At 41.7% G+C, this 17,142-nt stretch overlaps 1 protein-coding gene and 1 long non-coding RNA gene across 3 annotated transcripts in view; one reads left to right on the plus strand and one right to left on the minus strand.

The window, feature by feature from the left end:
* LOC306809966 overlaps positions 1 to 17,068 on the minus strand; it is a 54,632-nt gene extending 37,564 nt beyond the window's left edge. Inside the window, exons 1-2 of one of the 2 annotated variants that reach the window (XR_013776332.1) lie at positions 17,014 to 17,068; positions 15,045 to 15,091 (exon numbers count right to left, since the gene is read on the minus strand). This is a non-coding gene — a long non-coding RNA (uncharacterized lncRNA). Of the gene's footprint in view, positions 1 to 15,044; positions 16,248 to 17,013 lie in introns of those variants that run through there. The other variant, XR_013776333.1, reaches the window with a different exon arrangement.
* On the plus strand, positions 291 to 13,132 carry LOC306809964 (protein-glutamine gamma-glutamyltransferase 6-like). Its single transcript, XM_079321958.1, is given in 13 exon segments — positions 291 to 1,964; positions 1,966 to 2,149; positions 2,500 to 2,739; positions 3,261 to 3,379; positions 4,544 to 4,672; positions 5,876 to 6,053; positions 6,844 to 6,979; positions 7,349 to 7,452; positions 8,208 to 8,450; positions 9,000 to 9,326; positions 10,272 to 10,429; positions 12,068 to 12,201; positions 12,508 to 13,132. Coding segments are annotated over 13 exon segments (2,130 nt in total). The 5' UTR covers positions 291 to 1,940; the 3' UTR covers positions 12,662 to 13,132.
* Positions 17,069 to 17,142: the final 74 nt, after the last annotated feature.

Raw genomic sequence — 17,142 nt, forward strand, 5'->3', positions numbered from 1 at the left:
ATAGAAAATAACTTTTCCTTACAGGCACTGAAAGAAGAAAAAGAAATTATAAGATTGAAATTGAAACTGTGAAGATTAAAACAAGGATAAATTTGAGATTCATGCAGACAAAAAACTGGCATCAAGCTTTGCTGTGCTCTTGCCCCATATACAGAAGTTTTCTTTCTGATCCCCTGCATTCTCTAGAAATGCCTGTGTAGCCATAAACTTTGCAAGGCAAATCAAACTATTGATGCAGTGAATTGTTAGAGCAAATCAATGCTAGTCACTGCCCTCTATCTTTCCTGCTTCTGCTCACTTCTCTTCTGTTGGACATTGGTGACATTCCTCTGTGACAGTTTTTAGCAGCACTGCTTTAACATCAGAGCCTCACTAACATCAAGCTCAGTTGCCACTAAATCCTCTATGCATGACATTTTAATTTACAAATGTGCAAAATGCTCTCAGTTTCCTGCATCCCTGCACAGCTCACAGCACGTGGTGCTCTCTGCCCACAGCCTGGGCATTCAGGATACACATGGATAAAATGCAGCAGGGCATTGGCTCCTTTTCAAACCCTGACCCCAAGTGCCCTTCAGAAACACCTTTAAGTCACTCTTAAATTAAAGGACTTGATATTAAGAGTGATGCTTTCCATAGGTCCCTTTCAATTAAACATGTTTAAGCCAGGAAGATGAAGTGATGATGCAAGCCACATGCTTTCCAAGCATTTCACATCATGTGGCTCAAACATCACACTCCTGCCAGTGGAATTTTTGTCTCCAGGTGACACATTTGAAGCAAGACCCTTAACTGAAAACACTCACACATGCTTATGTACACAGACTACAGGAAAGTCTCTTGCTCCAGGCCTTCACTGCCTGGAAATGCACATTTTTTCCAGAAAGATGAAAAATTATTATAATTATGCCTTTATCAAGCCTTCACAGAATATAACTCCATGCTGCAAATGCAGCAGAAAACTGAAATCTGACCCTCTCTATTATTACAGCAGAACCCTGTAGTTTCCCTCAGAGATTAATCCCTTTCTTAGTTCAGTGAAATGATGGAAATGTTGCTTACAGCACCATTATTCTGCACAGGGTTAACAAGCTCTAGTCAGAGCAGGAGGTTTTTTTCACCTGAAACTCCTCTGGAATATCATGTTGGGGAAAGGGCACCTTGCAAACACCTGTTTTCATAGGGGAATCTGCATTTTTCTGCTTTATTTTGTTTGTTGTTTGGCAATTTTGTAATTTATCAAGGAAAGAGAAAGCTTGAAGCTTTTGTAATCTGAGCTCCAGTGCCCCATTTTCATAATTGGGCAACCTATCATGATACAATAGAACAACCCATAGCACTGCCTCGAGATATGCCACTCCTCTGCTTGTAATCTTTTTCCAACAGAGTGTGAAATAACACCCAGCTTCAAGCTACAAGGCTGTAAATTAATTTAGATACAAGATACGTGAGAAGATAAGGACAAGTTCCACACTGAAGATACCAACTCCTGGCCATCATCTGTCAGGCAGTGTTTCCAGAATCAGCCTTGCATTTCCTGATGAGAGTTTCAATAATTCTATCTGTAAATCTGGAAAACATAGTGGGAATTAGATATCACCACAGAAAACAAACAGGAACACAGGAATAGAACAGTGTCTTCAGACTTTAACAAAGTCTTTGCTTAACACAAAAATTTTGATTTTTTTTTTTTTTGTTGTTGTTTAAATCAAGGATAAATTCTCTGAATTTTGAATTTTCAAATGTTTTTTTCTCCTTCTGAAAGAACCCTACAGAAGAGGGTTCATCTTTTAGCTGTTTGTCTAACTCCCTTGCCTTTCTTCAATTCTTAATAACAATAGATTTTTCTTTTTTCCTATAGAACATAATGCCAGCTACATATAAATATAATAAAATTAGTACATTAGACACAATGAAAAGATGTGCAAGTCTGAAGGAAAATGTTTTTAATTAACATGGTTTTGTGTCTTTCTAGCCCTAAAAATAGGAAAAGTCAACTGGCAATCCAGATTAAACAAAGCTGCACACCACACCTCTGATTACAGCAGCACAGATGTGATCTTGAGGAGAGGACAGCCCTTCAACATCTCTCTGAACCTCAAAACTACAGGGCAATCTTGGGACAATTTCACCTTTATTGCAAGCACAGGTAATCTCCCCATGGCACTCATCTCATATCCAGGTTATTCCAGCTCCAAAATCCTTGTGCCTTACAGGTCTACATAGCCCATTCTTGAAACATTAAGCTTTGTCCTGTTTCACTCAGGATTCCTTGTCCCTTTGGGCTTAGGAGTTCCCATTTTAAAGTTTGATCTACACCTGAGGGCAAGAGGCAGTTAATAATGCAAAGGAGGGCAGGATGGCTCATTCCAAAGCCCAGGCTGTATCTCTGCTCCTAAGGATGATGCACCACTGCACGTTATCCTCGTGCTGCCCCAAACAAAACTCACACCAACCTCTCACAAACCACCACCCCAGCTCATCCATTCCCTCTGGCAGGACCATCTCCAGCAGAATCCCAGCAGACCAAGGCCATATTCAGCCTTTCTGAGGAGGGTGGCAGTGGCTGGAGTGCAGCCCAGGAGCCCAGTGATCCTCGCTGCCTGAACTTCTCCATCCTCAGCCCGCCCGACGCCGTCATCGGGCGCTACAAACTCCAGCTCCAGGCCCTCGCTGGGAACAAGGTCTCTTCCAAAGTCCTGGGCCACTTTGTGCTACTCTTCAATCCCTGGTGTCCAGGTATGCTCTCGTGTATCACTTCCTTCAAATAATTCATTGTGTCAGCCAGGAAATCTGGGTGTCACAGTGAGGTCTGTCTGACAGTCACAGCTACAGAAAGATGGTTTTTTGCTTAACATCAAGGGTCAAGTTTGTCCCTTCCTCAGGCATCAAAGACCCAGACTCCTGCTCATAGGATGAGAAATCAAAGGCAGTAAATATTCCAAATATTCATTCTAGAATTTCTTTTCCTCTGATTTTTCCTCTGATTCTTTCCTCTGATTCTTGCATTCAGTTGCAAAATAAGTAACATGTACCAATAAGACACTGCACTTCCTGAAGGGACAGAAACACAGTCAGTTCTCCTGAAAGGAATTTCACTTACTTTACTCCCCCTGTAAATGGTTACAGAGGTGTAGCAGAGAGTGCTCATCATGAATGCATGACAGTCTCACCTAATCCTTAGAACTGCCCTCTATTTGAGATTTTCAGTTACAGCAAAACAATTTCCTTCCAGCCATCATGTCTCATTGTGCTTGTAGATGATGATGTCTTCATGGCTGACGAAAATGAGCGGCAGGAGTATGTTCTGAATGACAGTGGGATCATATTTCAGGGAGTGGAGAAAGATATTGAAGAAGAAGCTTGGAACTATGGACAGGTAAACAGCACCACCTCTTCCAGAACTTTCAAAATAAGAGTAGTGGGCAAGTAGGCTCTTGAGTAGAAAAAAATTCCTTAGTGTAAGAGTTCAATATTCCTCACTCACTTCATATTTTCTTGCAGATATGTATCTCATTTATCATTACATTACAGACAGCAGCATCAGCATCATTTCCCCTGTGTGGCGTGCTCATACAGAAATAAAATAAACAAAGCATAATTTTAGTTTTCTTTTGCCTGTTACAAAAACTGGTAAAACTGTACTTGTTTTTTTTGACCCTTGTAGAGAGCAAAGAAAGCCACTGGGTATTGCAAAGCCAGTGCATGTAAATATTTAAGAAATCTGTTCAGTAAGGGGGCAGAAGACACTAAAAGGATACCTCAAATGTACTCAACTAAAACAACTCATATTGGAATTTTTGAAAATCAGTTTGGCCCTTGAAGTGTAAGTGCTGCAAACAAAGCTAACCCATCCATCCTGCAACTGCCCAGGCCAGCCAGAACCATTCCTGGCCACTTCATCCCTCCAATTGCACCAGCATTTGCAGACAGCATTTCCATTGATCCTCCTGATCCCATGGCTGCTTTAACACTGATAAATGAAACAAGGGCAGAGTTCCTTTCTGTCTCAGAGGTCAAGGGATGGGGCCATCCTTGCCTGGCCACATCCATCCAGCCATTGAGGCATTCTCTGCACCCAAGCAGTGTCTTGGTGACCTAACCCACAATAATTATTTTTGTGGGTTTCTTCCAGTTCAGATCACCTGATATGAGGCAATGGCAGCCCATGAGAGTAAAGCTTTCATAATAAACATGTGCCTGAAGGGGCAGGGCAGGATGTGGGAGGGTGTGACCCCTGCTGAGCCCAACCTGCAGTGGTCTTGTGTGTGCCACCAATGTCCTTAATGTGTGTGCCACTTAATGTCCTCATGAATGCCAGTGGCCACAGCCCCTCACTGTGCTCACAGACATCTTGAAAATACTTTGGAGGGTTGGCAGCTTAATGGTTATGTTTCCTTCTTGGCCTGATTTTCTTTAACAGTACAAAACACATCTCTATTCCCAACATCTTCCTCCCATGCTCAAAGAAAACTAGGTGAGGAGTTTATCCTTGGATTTTCTTATGAAATTAGTTTTAATATATTGCTGGTTCTGATTTCAGTTTGAAGAGGACATCCTTGATATCTCTCTGGCTATTCTGGATCGGAGCCTGAACCACCGTGAGGACCCAGCTGTGGATGTGTCCAAGAGGAACAGCCCTGTCTATGTCAGCAGGGTTGTCAGTGCCATGGTAAAGAGATCCAACCCTCACAGCTGGAAATGCACCTGCCTGCAAAACCACAACCCACCCTCAAGTTTCAACAGTAATTCCTCAGTGTTTTATAGGTGTAGCCAAGCAAAAAACAGATAGAAAATAGGTAAAATGGAGATTTATGCTTCTTCCCAAAAGTTTGCTCATGACTGAAGCGATGTTTCCAAAAACTTTTGAGGAACATTGAATCTCAGATGTATTTTCCCAACAGATTTTCAGCCCATTAGAGCTTTTCACTAATTTGGAAAGCCTTTGTCTATTCTGAAATTACATGTTAAGTTTTTCAAACACCAAGAGAAGTGTGAAAAATTTTAGAAAACCAGTGCTGGCTCAACAGCATTTGATGTCTGAATTTAGCATTCTTTACTTAAGGGATATTTGTTCAGTGAGGTTTTTACCATTTCCTGCAACAAATAGGTAAAGCTGCTCAGCACACATCCATCCCTACAAACACAGAAATGCACAACTGGGCAGCTGAAAAGTTTTTGATTTTATGAATAATACATGCCTCACCACATTCCTTAGCTGAGATTCCTCCTTTATAGCTGTGATATTTTTCAGCCTTTTGGACAGCACTCACTTTAGGCATTCTCAGCTTCAACATAAAGTAAATAACTCTACTCAGATGTACCAAATTACTATAAATACAAATAATTAAAAAAAAAAACAACAACAAAAAACTTACTGCATCCTGTACCACCACACTTGATACTTAATCTGGATATGTAAATGTTACAATGGATGTGCACAAATATATGCAGCCACATCTAACAAGTTTGGGCAAGCTGTAAGTACTGCCTGTGCATTTGCAACAAATGCACATTCAGAAAAAGATGGATTTCTCAGGGCTTCCATAAATCCCTTGAGAATGTGAAGCAGCATGAATGCACAGTCTAGCAGAGTAATGACATACAAGGAGGTGTGATCAATAGATAAAAGAGAGAAAAGGTAAACAGGTGTGTCAGTACATTTGGGACCACTTGTACTGAAAACAAGGCAGTTTTGAATCACCAGATTCTACAGCCTGGTTGGAGTTTGGTCCAGCTGTGGACAAAATTCTAAGATTCGAACATTCTGACCCCCCACCCAGTCAACGAGAACAGTGCTACCCACACAGAGTCACTTCTATCTCCCTCCCTCTTCTGTAAATATTGAATCCTCTCACGAGCAGCACTCTTTCAGGTGAACAGCAACGACGAGAAGGGAGTGGTGGAGGGGAAGTGGAGCGGGCGGTTCGGCCCGGGCACGAACCCGCTGCGCTGGAGCGGCAGCGTGTCCATCCTGCGGCGCTGGCACCGCGCCCGCTGCCGGCCCGTGCGCTACGGACAGTGCTGGGTCTTTGCGGGAGTCACCTGCACAGGTACAGGGGACGCGGCTGGCACCGAGGGACAGCTCACCTCCAGCAGGATGAGCTATGGGGCGATCTGTCAAAGCTGTTTCAGTTTTGATAGGGAGTGAAGAACGTCTGCTCCCTGTGCATGAAGGGTTAATCTTTTAGTTTGCAGGTTGTAATAACACATGCCAGCTTTGTGAGCAATCATAAACCAAAGGGGTTTTCCAGGCTGGGCTGGTGAAAAGAGTAAGGTTCCTGTTTCACAGCTAGGATTCAAGGAAAACCAGGAGTCTTCTGTCTCCTCACGCTGCCAGTTTTCTCACACTCACAGTTTTCTACTGCTGTGTCCTACCTGCTGGTGACACAACAGCAAGTCAGTTCTGAGAACCTGTAAATGGAGCTGCAAGTCAGGAAAATAATTTCATCCTAGCAGCGTTCAGTAAGAGCTGCTCTGAGACATAAGAACCTCTTTGGGAAAATACAAAGGAAAATTGAGAAGTGTATCTCTGTAAGTAAAAGAAAGAAGGAGCAAACAGAAAATGGAAGAGAAAACAGGATGAAGAATCAAAGATTAAAATGAATGGGTGAACCAAACTCTTTTTAAAAAGGACATGACAGCTAAGAATGTCATGTCAGTAGAAGTGTCTTTTAAGCAATTTTGCACAATGTCTGTGACCTGATCATAGATGGAGGGAAATTTCTGAGGGCTTGTTTCACCAATGAAAACATACACTAAACTGTTTGACCAAGAAAAAAAACACTTTTTAAATGTCTGCAAAATAGGTTTCCAGAGCTTTTATGGTATTCTGTATTGCAGTACTGAGATGCTTGGGAATACCTACTCGTGTTATTACAAACTTCAACTCTGCCCATGACAAGAACCTAAATCTGAGTATTGATAAGTACATTGACATGTCTGGAAACAACCTGCACTTGAGTGAAGACAGTGTGTGGTAAATATATATATTTCTTTAATATTTCTTCCATTATATTCCCCACTGGTTAAAATATCTAGAATCATACTCCTGAAAATCTCATGCTCCCATTGATATAAAACTCCACACCAGACCTTTGGCTTTTTGTTTGGGAATGTCCAATATTGAATTATTGACTCTGGAATGAAGTATTTTCCTTTTAACATTTATTTTTCATAACATCCCAGTATTTCTCAGAGGTATAACACAAAAAGCTGGCAAAAAAGGGGGGTACTCATGTAAGGAGCACAGCAGCTGCTCTCTCCACAGAGGAGTTTTCATTCATTCAATTAAGATTATTTCTTGCACTGTACAAATCAGATATTCTGCATTCTACCTCACTTACAGGAATTTCCATGTCTGGAATGAAAGCTGGTTCATTAGAAGAGACCTCGGCTCTTTTTATGATGGATGGCAGGTTCTGGATGCAACGCCCCAGGAAAAAAGCAAAGGTAACACTGTTTTAAATATAAAAAACCTGTATATAGTGTTACTCCTAAAATTGCCAGGGAAATTTCAGGACAATTCCCTCCTTTATATTCCCTGTAGATGTAGCATTAATTTGGGTGCACAAGAAAAACAATACCCAGATAAATCTCCAGTAGGGAGCTTTTCTGTCAGCCTCTAGATTGCTGACCAGCATAACAATTCTTCCTTTTTTAATTTCAATTCTCTGCCTCCACAAAAGCCAGCACATCTGAAGTTCACTTATCTCACCCTTGCTTGTCTTAGCCCATCACATCACACAGTCCCTTTCTCACTACCAGGTTTAACAAATTCAGTTTCCTGGTTCTTCTCAATGCACACCCAGCACTGTTGATCCCCATCTCTTGAATCTGACTGTACTTTTGATTTGGCTCACATCCCTCCCATCCCTGCCATCCTATCCTCTCCTTTCACCTGACAGCCTTGCAGCCTTTGGTGGGTAAGAACATTTCTCACCTCTCCCTACCAGCCTCCTCTGCAGCCCCACCTTTTGATAGAAAGTGCATGTGGAATCACTGGACATGCTGTTACCACATTACACAGACATAAAAACAGTGTACTTGACCCAAATGTGTCTTTGGAGTGGCTGCCTCTCCCTCCTGCTGTCAGCATGAGGATTTGTGTTGTTTTACTTCTCCCAAATGTCTTTGCAGTGAGTGCCTCTCCCTCCTGCTGTCAGCATGAGGATTTATGTGGCTCAACTTCTCCCTCTCTAACACAGGCATCTATCAGTGTGGTCCTGCCTCCACCAGAGCCATTAAAGAGGGGGATGTGAACCTGGATTACGACAGCCCGTTTGTGTTTGCAGCAGTGAATGCTGACTGTGTCACTTGGATTCGCTACAGCAAGAAAAGAAAAGAGAGAGTTTATTCTGATACCAGGAAGATTGGAAAATTTATTAGCACCAAAGCAGTGGGCACCAACTCCCGTGTGGATGTCACTGATAATTACAAATATCCAGAAGGTAAATTCTTTATTGCAGTACTTTTGCCACAGATGATCAGATGTGAAAAGAATTAAGGCCTTTGTTGGACTAAGCAGCAACTTGATTTCTTTACTTCTAGAGCCATGTAATTGTGAATTTTCAGTCTTAGGGCTCCTTATCTGCTGACATTGATTTAATTGAAACAATAGCCAATGTGGAGAGCTGTTTGGGGAAACTTTCTGCAAAAGGGTTTTTCCCCCTTCTCAGTTGCAGAGATGGCAACTGCCCCACCTTATGCAGCACTGATCTCTCCCAGAATTACCTTTCTACTGCCCACAGCTTCTAAGAGGTGCCCATGAACATCCACCTGGGGCTGATGGGCAGGTTTTACTTTCCAGCCTTCATGGCCATGTGCATTCATTTGCTTTTGTGCCAAAATTCACATTAAGGTTAGATTAGACTTCACTTTCTCCTCTTGAGTATCTTTGCCCTTCTCAGCTTCCCTAAATTTCTGAGATCATCCATGGCTCCACTGCACTATATCCAGTACATGATTGAGATCTCTGACCATGGTATATTCCAATGCAGGATCCTTGAAAGAAAGGCAGGTGTACAGGAAAGCACTGAAGCTGCTTGGTGTGAAAAGACCTGGAAAAAGAAGCAAAATTCCAAGACCCAGAAGACGATTTTCAAGGGCACAGCCTGCACAAACCCCCAGCATCTCAGGGAAGCTGCTCCTTGATGCATCTCCTGTGATTGGCCAGGACATCCCCCTCACCTTGACACTCAGAAACTTGAGCTCAGATTTTAAGACCATAAAGGTTAAACTGAAGGCTTCAGCCATTCTCTACACCAGAAAACCCAAGGCAGAGATTTTGCAGTTGCATAGGTCTATTAAACTTGAATCTGAAGAAGGTAATTTTAATTTTGTTACAGCTTTTATTACTTGTCAAGGCATAGTTTTGGGTTGTGGTCATATCACATGGAAATAAAGAATGGCTCAAGAAGTGTGGGACCTGCAAACAGTTGGAAGTCAAGGCTATTCAGTGAAAAAAAACCCACACATATTTGCCCTTTCTTAAGCATTTGCTTTTGGGTGCTAGCAAAAAGGAGACTGAGCAGGGTGATCTTTTGTCTAACCCAGCACAGCCACACTTGGAGCTGTATTATGGCATTTTTTGCTAAGAGAGAACAACTAAGAGACATAGACTGGAGATCAGTGAGCTGCTAGCTCTCCATAAGCAAAGCATAAAGCCAGATTAAAGGGGGGAAGACAAGCCTGCACTTTCACAGCAGCACACCAGCAGGAGAGCTGTGACCCTGCAGAGAGTGGTCTCTGCCCTGCTTTTATAGGGACAGAGCTGAAAAATGAGATGAGCACAGATGAACTGAACTATGTAACACATTAGGACTCATTCCACAGTTCCAGCAGTAGAATTCTGTCTCACTATACTGAGTTCCACTGCCCTCCTCATTGGCACAGAGATTGTGCAAGGCAGAGGCTGAACAGCTGCATCTGCAAGGGCATTTAAACCAACCCACCTGCTGACCTCTGCCCTCTTTGCAAGGAAGGAGCAACAAATCCCAGCCTCAGATAAATGAAAAAAGCACCAGCAGGTATTGCCACATCCATCCATCCTCAGATCTGCCCAGGTACCTGATGATTTAGTGTTTTATGTAAATGTAAATAGAAGACATGAGCATCATTCCTGCCTGTTGGTGTCAACATCCATAAATGTGCAGCCCCAGGGTGATAAGAGTATTGCTCCTTAAAACACAGGTATCTAACAGATAGCTGGCACTCAGACAAAAGAAAAGAGGGAAAATTTGGGTTTTTTTGGTTTTTTTTTTTCATTCCAGTGAAAGAGTTTTCTTTCAAGATATCCTATACCCAGTACAAAAACTCTCTGATGGATGACAGGAAGATCCTAGTGACTGCTGTGTGCCAAATCAAACGGGGAGCCTCTCTTCTAGTTGAGAAGGATATTGTACTCCAGGATCCTTTTCTCACCATCAAGGTAAAAGCTAGTCACTTCTGTGACCCTTAAGAGATGTGCTGAGAACAGCAACTAGAATTCCTACTCCATCTATTCCTCATTGGAAGGAGCATGGAAAGTGAAATCATGTCTGAGGGTGATTGGAACTTGTTGTAGTAATAGGCTGTATGATAGAAATGAAATTAAATACACTAAACAAAAGCAAATGTTTTCATGGCATAGCTGTGCTGGGATATTCTTGCCAGTGCTTGTTAACATGGCACTGACAAAGTTCTCAGTGTTACCACAAGGCAAGTTTACCTGAGGAGGGCCAGGCAGAATGCAGACAAACAAAGAAATCTCATCCATATTTAGACCTCCCCTTTTGTTAGAAAAGTCTGATCAATATCTTCAATATTTAGGAAGACTGATTTTTACCAAATACACCTTCGCTGACCAGTTGATAATGCCTGGGGCTGTGAGTCTCTCTATCTCCAAAATTCAAAGGAAGTTCTTTAACTGTATCACAGAGTCACTTTTCACCTTCTGCAACACTTCCCAAGTGATTAATTAGAACTGGAGGCTTTCTCCTTTTTCCACTTTTAACTGACTCTTGACAAATGTTGTACATTGAATAAGAAGCAGTTCTTAGTCTACAGGAAAGATCCTGCACTGTGTTTGCCCAGGGACAGTCCTGGCTTTGCATGACCCATCACATCCACATAAACAAGCTGAACTGGTTTTGGCCAGCAGATGTGAATGCTGTATAAAACACTGGGATCAAATGCTATCTGCTCATCTTACTGTAAATAACATAGAGGGAATATGGTAATGTGCAGAGTCCTTCAGGGCCTCCAGACCAGATCAGCTGTCCCAAACCACTCTGTCAGCAGCATACAAGAAAAGCAAGGTCACACATAGGAGTAAAAAGTGTGCTTTTCTGCAGGTCTGGCAATTTCTGAATACTAGGTTCTAGTGGGAGTTTGTAAAACTCTTTGTGCTGTACCATGCAAATAATAGTTTATGTAGGGCAGGCACCTGGGTTAAATTACTTCAATTCAGTGATCAAAAAGTCTTTATGTTTCTGTTGATTGAAACTTCCCTATAAACATGGAGAGAGTAATAGAGAAATGCAATTGGGCTGATGGACTTCTCAGTTATGTTAACTAATATTACATTATTTACAAGTATATACCAGATATACCAATTCCACATTATCTCAGCTAAAATAAGGTAATGAATATGTTTCCTTTCTAATTTGCATTCTTTTCCCTGAGACACCACAATTCACCTCTGTCTCACACCTCCCATGTTCTCCAATCCCAATCCTTTCATTTAGCCTAGTTAAAGCTAATTTAAGGTGCCTCCAGTAGTTAACCATATGTGCCAATTCTTGTGTTCTCATTCTGTTCTCACTGATGAGCATCATACACTGTGCTATACATTAAACCATGCACTGAACTAGTTTAAAAAGGGAGTAAAAGGTAAATTCTACAGCAGTTTGCTGATTCTTAGCCACTCTGGATGGCTCACTCAAGTCTGACCTCTTGTTGCCGAAAACTATGTACATAAACTAATTCCTGGCTCTTTCCTGCCCAGGTGATCTGGGAATGGAAGGAGAAAAGCATTAGAAGGCACAAGACTGATGCTGGTGCTGAGCAGAATGTTTTCTCTCTGTAGGTCCTTGGTCCAGCTGTGGTACACAGGCCTGTCAATGTGGAGGTGACATTTACCAACCCTCTGTGTGATGAGGTGACAGACTGTGTCCTGAGAGCTGAAGGCAGTGGCCTGCTCAAAGAGCAGCTCCAAATCCAGTATGTAAATGCTTCTGGCTGGTAACTTGTTCTTTTGGTGGGAAGTCTGGAGGACCAGTGGGGTGTTTTAAAAAGGTTCTGTCAACCTCATGACTTTTATTTGCACCAGCCTTGGACAAAATGCCACCATGCCAGTACTCTTCATACAGCAGATGGAGTTTTTTTGCACCTCTTTTGCCAAAATTTGAATTACAGAATGCTCAGGGAGTGGGGAGATGGCATACAGTATTAAATTTGGGTATTCAGAAGAATACATAGCAAGAATTTTTCAGCTGCTTTAACTCACAAAAGCATCCTCTCTTTTAGTGTGGAAAGAATGGCCCCAATGGAAACTTCAACAGTGGAATTTGAAATCATTCCCTACAGGAGTGGCACCAGGCAGCTCCAGGTGGACTTGGTTTGCACCCACTTTTCAGACATTAAGGGATTTGTGATGCTTCATGTGGCTCCTGCTCAGTGATATAACCTGTACACCAGTTCAGCTTTGCCTGTTTATGAGGCTGTGTTCATGCATTCTTATGATTGGAAGCACAGAAATGCAGATTACTCAGCCAAAATAAAGTGATGTAATATGAACAGGAACTAATAAAAAGGTACCACAGACTACACTGTAAAGGCAGTGTCACCTTTCTCATTCTCTAGGCTGTTTTATGGGCCTTCACACATACAATTACTAGTGGGAATCATTATATAATTTAACTTCAAGGAGAGGATCAAGTGTGATGGTTTGCAGCATTAGGGCCTGTAGCAATAATAGCTGCTGGATTTCCAAGGAGCATAATTTAAAATCACTGGTTTTATAAGCTTCATGGAATGCAGTTTAATTATCAGAGAATAATAAAATGGTTTGAGTTGGAAAGAATCTTAGAGCTCATCTTGTTTCAGCTGCCTGTCATGGTCAGGGACACCTTCCACTACCCCAGGCTGCTCAGAGCCCCAAACCTGCCCTTGGACACTTCCAGGGTGTCACAGCTTCTCTGGGCAGCCTGTGCCAGGGCCCCCTCACCCTCACAGGGAAGAGTTTCTTCCTAATATCCAACCTAAACCCACCCTCCTCCAGCTTAGAGTCCCTTGTGTCCAATCTCCTTACACCTTTGTGAGAAGTCCCTCTCCAGCCTCCTTGAAAGCCCCTTTTAGGCACTGGAAGGGGCTATAAGGTGTCCCTGAAACCTTCTCTTCTCCAGACTTGTATCCACTAAAATGTTTTATTCAGTAATAGCCAAAGTGCTATCCAAGTAGCTGACATAATTAAATTCTAGAATTAAATTTATCATTTAATCTTATTGCTGGAAGGAAAATGCAGCAATAAGATATGGCAGTGCTGCAACAGAACTTTCTTCTTATGTCTGGAAAAATGAGAAGCTACAAAAAGTAGAAAAGCAGAAAAGAAGGACATCAGAAAGATGTACAAAAATTCACGAGTAACAGTCACTCATCCTCATCCCACAAAGCTGCTTAGAGCAGATCATCATTCATGAGAGAGGCATTGTGCCACCCATATCTAAATCCTAATGTGTCCATTCACTTCTTGCAGAGTTAACAAGCCAACATAGCAAAGATCTGAATGTTCCTAAGAGACAATTGGATTTTTCCTCCAGACAGACAGAACTGTCCAGCAATGCAGGACCAGCTTCCCCAGGAAGAATGTCCCATGCACACAAACTGACCCTGTGACACAGATTAAACTGAGGACTCATTTAAATATTTCTTTGATTTAAAGCCAACAAAATCTTAAAAACATGTAAAGTCCTATTTTATTACATCAATTACAATATTTTGCCACCCACACATATACTTACAGTGGATGTGGAAGCTTGGTAAAACTAGTCAGCCCAGAGAAACTGGAATGAAGGTTGAAAAGGACACACACACACACATACACAGGAATTCAGATTTCTCCAGGCAAAGGAGAGGGGAATAGGTAGCTTTGCACCTATCAATTAAGTCTTGCAGGATCTTGGAGAGTCAGGGTATACAATCCTCCACTAGCCTCAGAAAAAGCCTTGAGGTGCTGATGGTATTTCAGAAAATCTCATTAAATCTTGCAAGAATGCAGACTGACATTACTTTTATCACACAGTACAGCCAAAACATTCGAATTCCTCCAGTGTTCCTTCTTAAATACAATCCAGGCAATTATTTCAGACAGTGTTTGTCACAAGAGCTTGGAATGAGCTCATCCTAATTAAGCAGTTCAAAGGGAGCCCAGAGCTCCAGAGCCCGTGCCAAGTCCAAGCTTTGCAACACTCGCTGGGTTTTCACAGTGTCAGCATTTTCACCTGCCCTCAGCAACCACACCCAGCTCACTTTGAGTGTGAAAATGCAGATCTGGCCAGTGCCATGCAGGAGAAACACATTCTTCCTGCATGAGACGTGAGACAACTGTTCAATTACGCTAATGATTATTACAGAGAAAAACATGTAAGTGCCCGAGGAAGGATTTAAATTGCTTTTGTCAAACCTACAATCTTTACACAGCCCTTGGTCAGAAGGCAGTGGGAGTCAGTGGAGTAAAATATGGCTAATTGTATTAATCAGTGTTTTTCTTTATAAATATGCAGTTTAAATAAGAGCATGCCCAAGAGGCTGACCCAGCCAGCCCTCATTCCAGTCTGATCACTTCAAAAAAATCCAATGAGCACTCACTGATATGACACATTCATACCCTGAATTGGTCCTGAAACACACTGAAATCTGCCTCCAGGGTGGTGAATGTTTCTCTTTATCATTCTGTTCTTCTAAGTTTCTCAACTCAAATTTAGAAAAAAAAAATTCAACCAGATATAGCCGAAGTTGGTGGTTTTAAATCACATTGTTCTGCCACCAAAGCCTCACTGCTTTACCTCTTGGTCTGTCACTCTCCTGTACTGAATGTGGAGGGCACTGCCCACTGCAAATGACAAAGCCAAAGGCACAGTGTAAGCATTTCTTGTTGCTCTAAAGCAAAAAAAGAAATTCCCCTCAAAATGAAAATTCTTATCTAATTCATGAGTATGCCACACCAAAGCTGGAAATGCAGACACAATAAAAGGGTGTATGTAATTTTTGATCACTACATTCAGAGACAGACACAGCTGTTAAAGATGCTCACAAAACAGTTTAAGCTTCTGTTTTTAAAGGTAATAAAGTTCTTCTGGATTTATGTTTGGATCTGTAAAACAAGTATCCCTACACACTATAAGATAATAAAGTAATATACAGGCAGAATGGATGTTTTCAAGGATCTTATGGATTACTTTTCCTCAAAATTTCTAGGAGCATCTCAGTGGTGTAGTGGATAGAGAAGTGACAAAACCAACTAAGTTAAACAAAGGCAGGTGCTGGATTCTGCACCTGGGACAGCTCTGGATGTGAGGATGCCAGCACTAACACTTGAATACCACATGCAGAAATATCTTCTGTGTGTTGACCTTCTCCATGGGCTTTTTTAGCCCATTTCAACATCATGAAAGACATCCAGGGAAGATAATTAGATCTGTTTTGAGAGTTGAAGAGCATCCCATGCAGGAAATCCTACTTGCAGTTGCCAGTTTGACCAAGAGATGGTACTGTGTGTGCACACAGCCATTACAGGGCAGTGATGATGGGATAAATACCTCCTTGTGGCTAAACCACTCTGATTTAGAGGCTCAAAACTCGTACTGCAAAGGTGCATTTAAGAACATTGATCATGCAAAGAAAGGCAGAAGTTTGAGCACAATCAGTTGGTTTACAATTTGCTTAGATTGAAAAGCACAAATCAGCCATCACATAGTGTGTTTAGTTTAGTTTAGTTAGTTATGTGAAAAACAAGTTCAAGACAAATACAAAAATAACATATAATTGACATTGAAAAATGTATGCTGACAATAAACAACAGAATTTTCTGGAAGATTTCCCCAATGTTCTTATACTTAGTGCTCCCAATTTCTGCAAATCTTGTGACCTCCAGCTTTGTAATAAAAGTCAGAGCAGTCAAAGCTCACATAAGGCAGGAGCCTGCCCTTGCCACAAAGAAGGGAATGATATCCTGGGGTGCCTTAGGTAAAGAACTGCCAGCAGGTCAAGGACAGGTGATTCCTGCCTTCCTGCTGAGGCCACACTGGAGTGCTGTGCACAGAGCTGGGATCATCACTGCAAGGGATGATCATCAGCCCTTGGTGACCCTCCCTGACCAGGAGCTTGGAGAAGGTGACCTCTGAGGTCCCTTCCAACCTCAACCCCTCTGCAATTATTCTGTGAAAGTGAATCTATACAATTAAAGCTATGCTGTAAAAACCTAAAACTGAAGACTGTTTCTAGCTTAAATGTATATAAGCAAACAATTATGAAGTTTAATATGGAAATATTAAGAAAACCACAAGACTCACTGGACTATATATTATGTAATCAATTTCTCAAGTTATTTTTGAGTTTGTTGGAGATCATTGGTTTCTGCAAAACTATTGATGACTCACTCCACAGTGAAAGCTATTAATTTCTGTTATCGTATTTCCTGTCTTTTGGCCGATTATTACCAATGCAATGACATTCCTTTTATATTGCAGCAACTTTAGCAATGTATTTAGTCCAAGTCTCCAGTGCAATATTTTTAAACAATCTCCAGTCAGCTACACAAATTTAGTTGCTTCTTTTCACATAATTTTTTTTTATTTTTAAGTGGCTTCACTTTTCTGAATTAGGTACAAGAGCAATGGATGTACTGACTATATTTTTTTAACTCTTTGAAGGGTTTAGGATCTAAGTAGCTTGGGGAGAGCAGCTCTCCAACACTTCCATTGGAAGTGCACTCTCTGCATTGCTTAGAGCCATATTAATATTTGCATTTCCTACTCTGGGGGCCTCAGTGCACAGCTCCTTGCAGGAATTGTCAGTGGCTGTCTCTAAATGCTTCACATCCTGCTGTGGAACTTCACCTCATCTGTAGCCTGTCTTCAGTGTGGTCTGAGAGATAAAAGAGTC

This window comes from Erithacus rubecula (assembly GCF_903797595.1).
Source record: "Erithacus rubecula genome assembly, chromosome: 18".
In the NCBI taxonomy this organism is placed as follows: Eukaryota; Metazoa; Chordata; class Aves; order Passeriformes; family Muscicapidae; genus Erithacus; species Erithacus rubecula.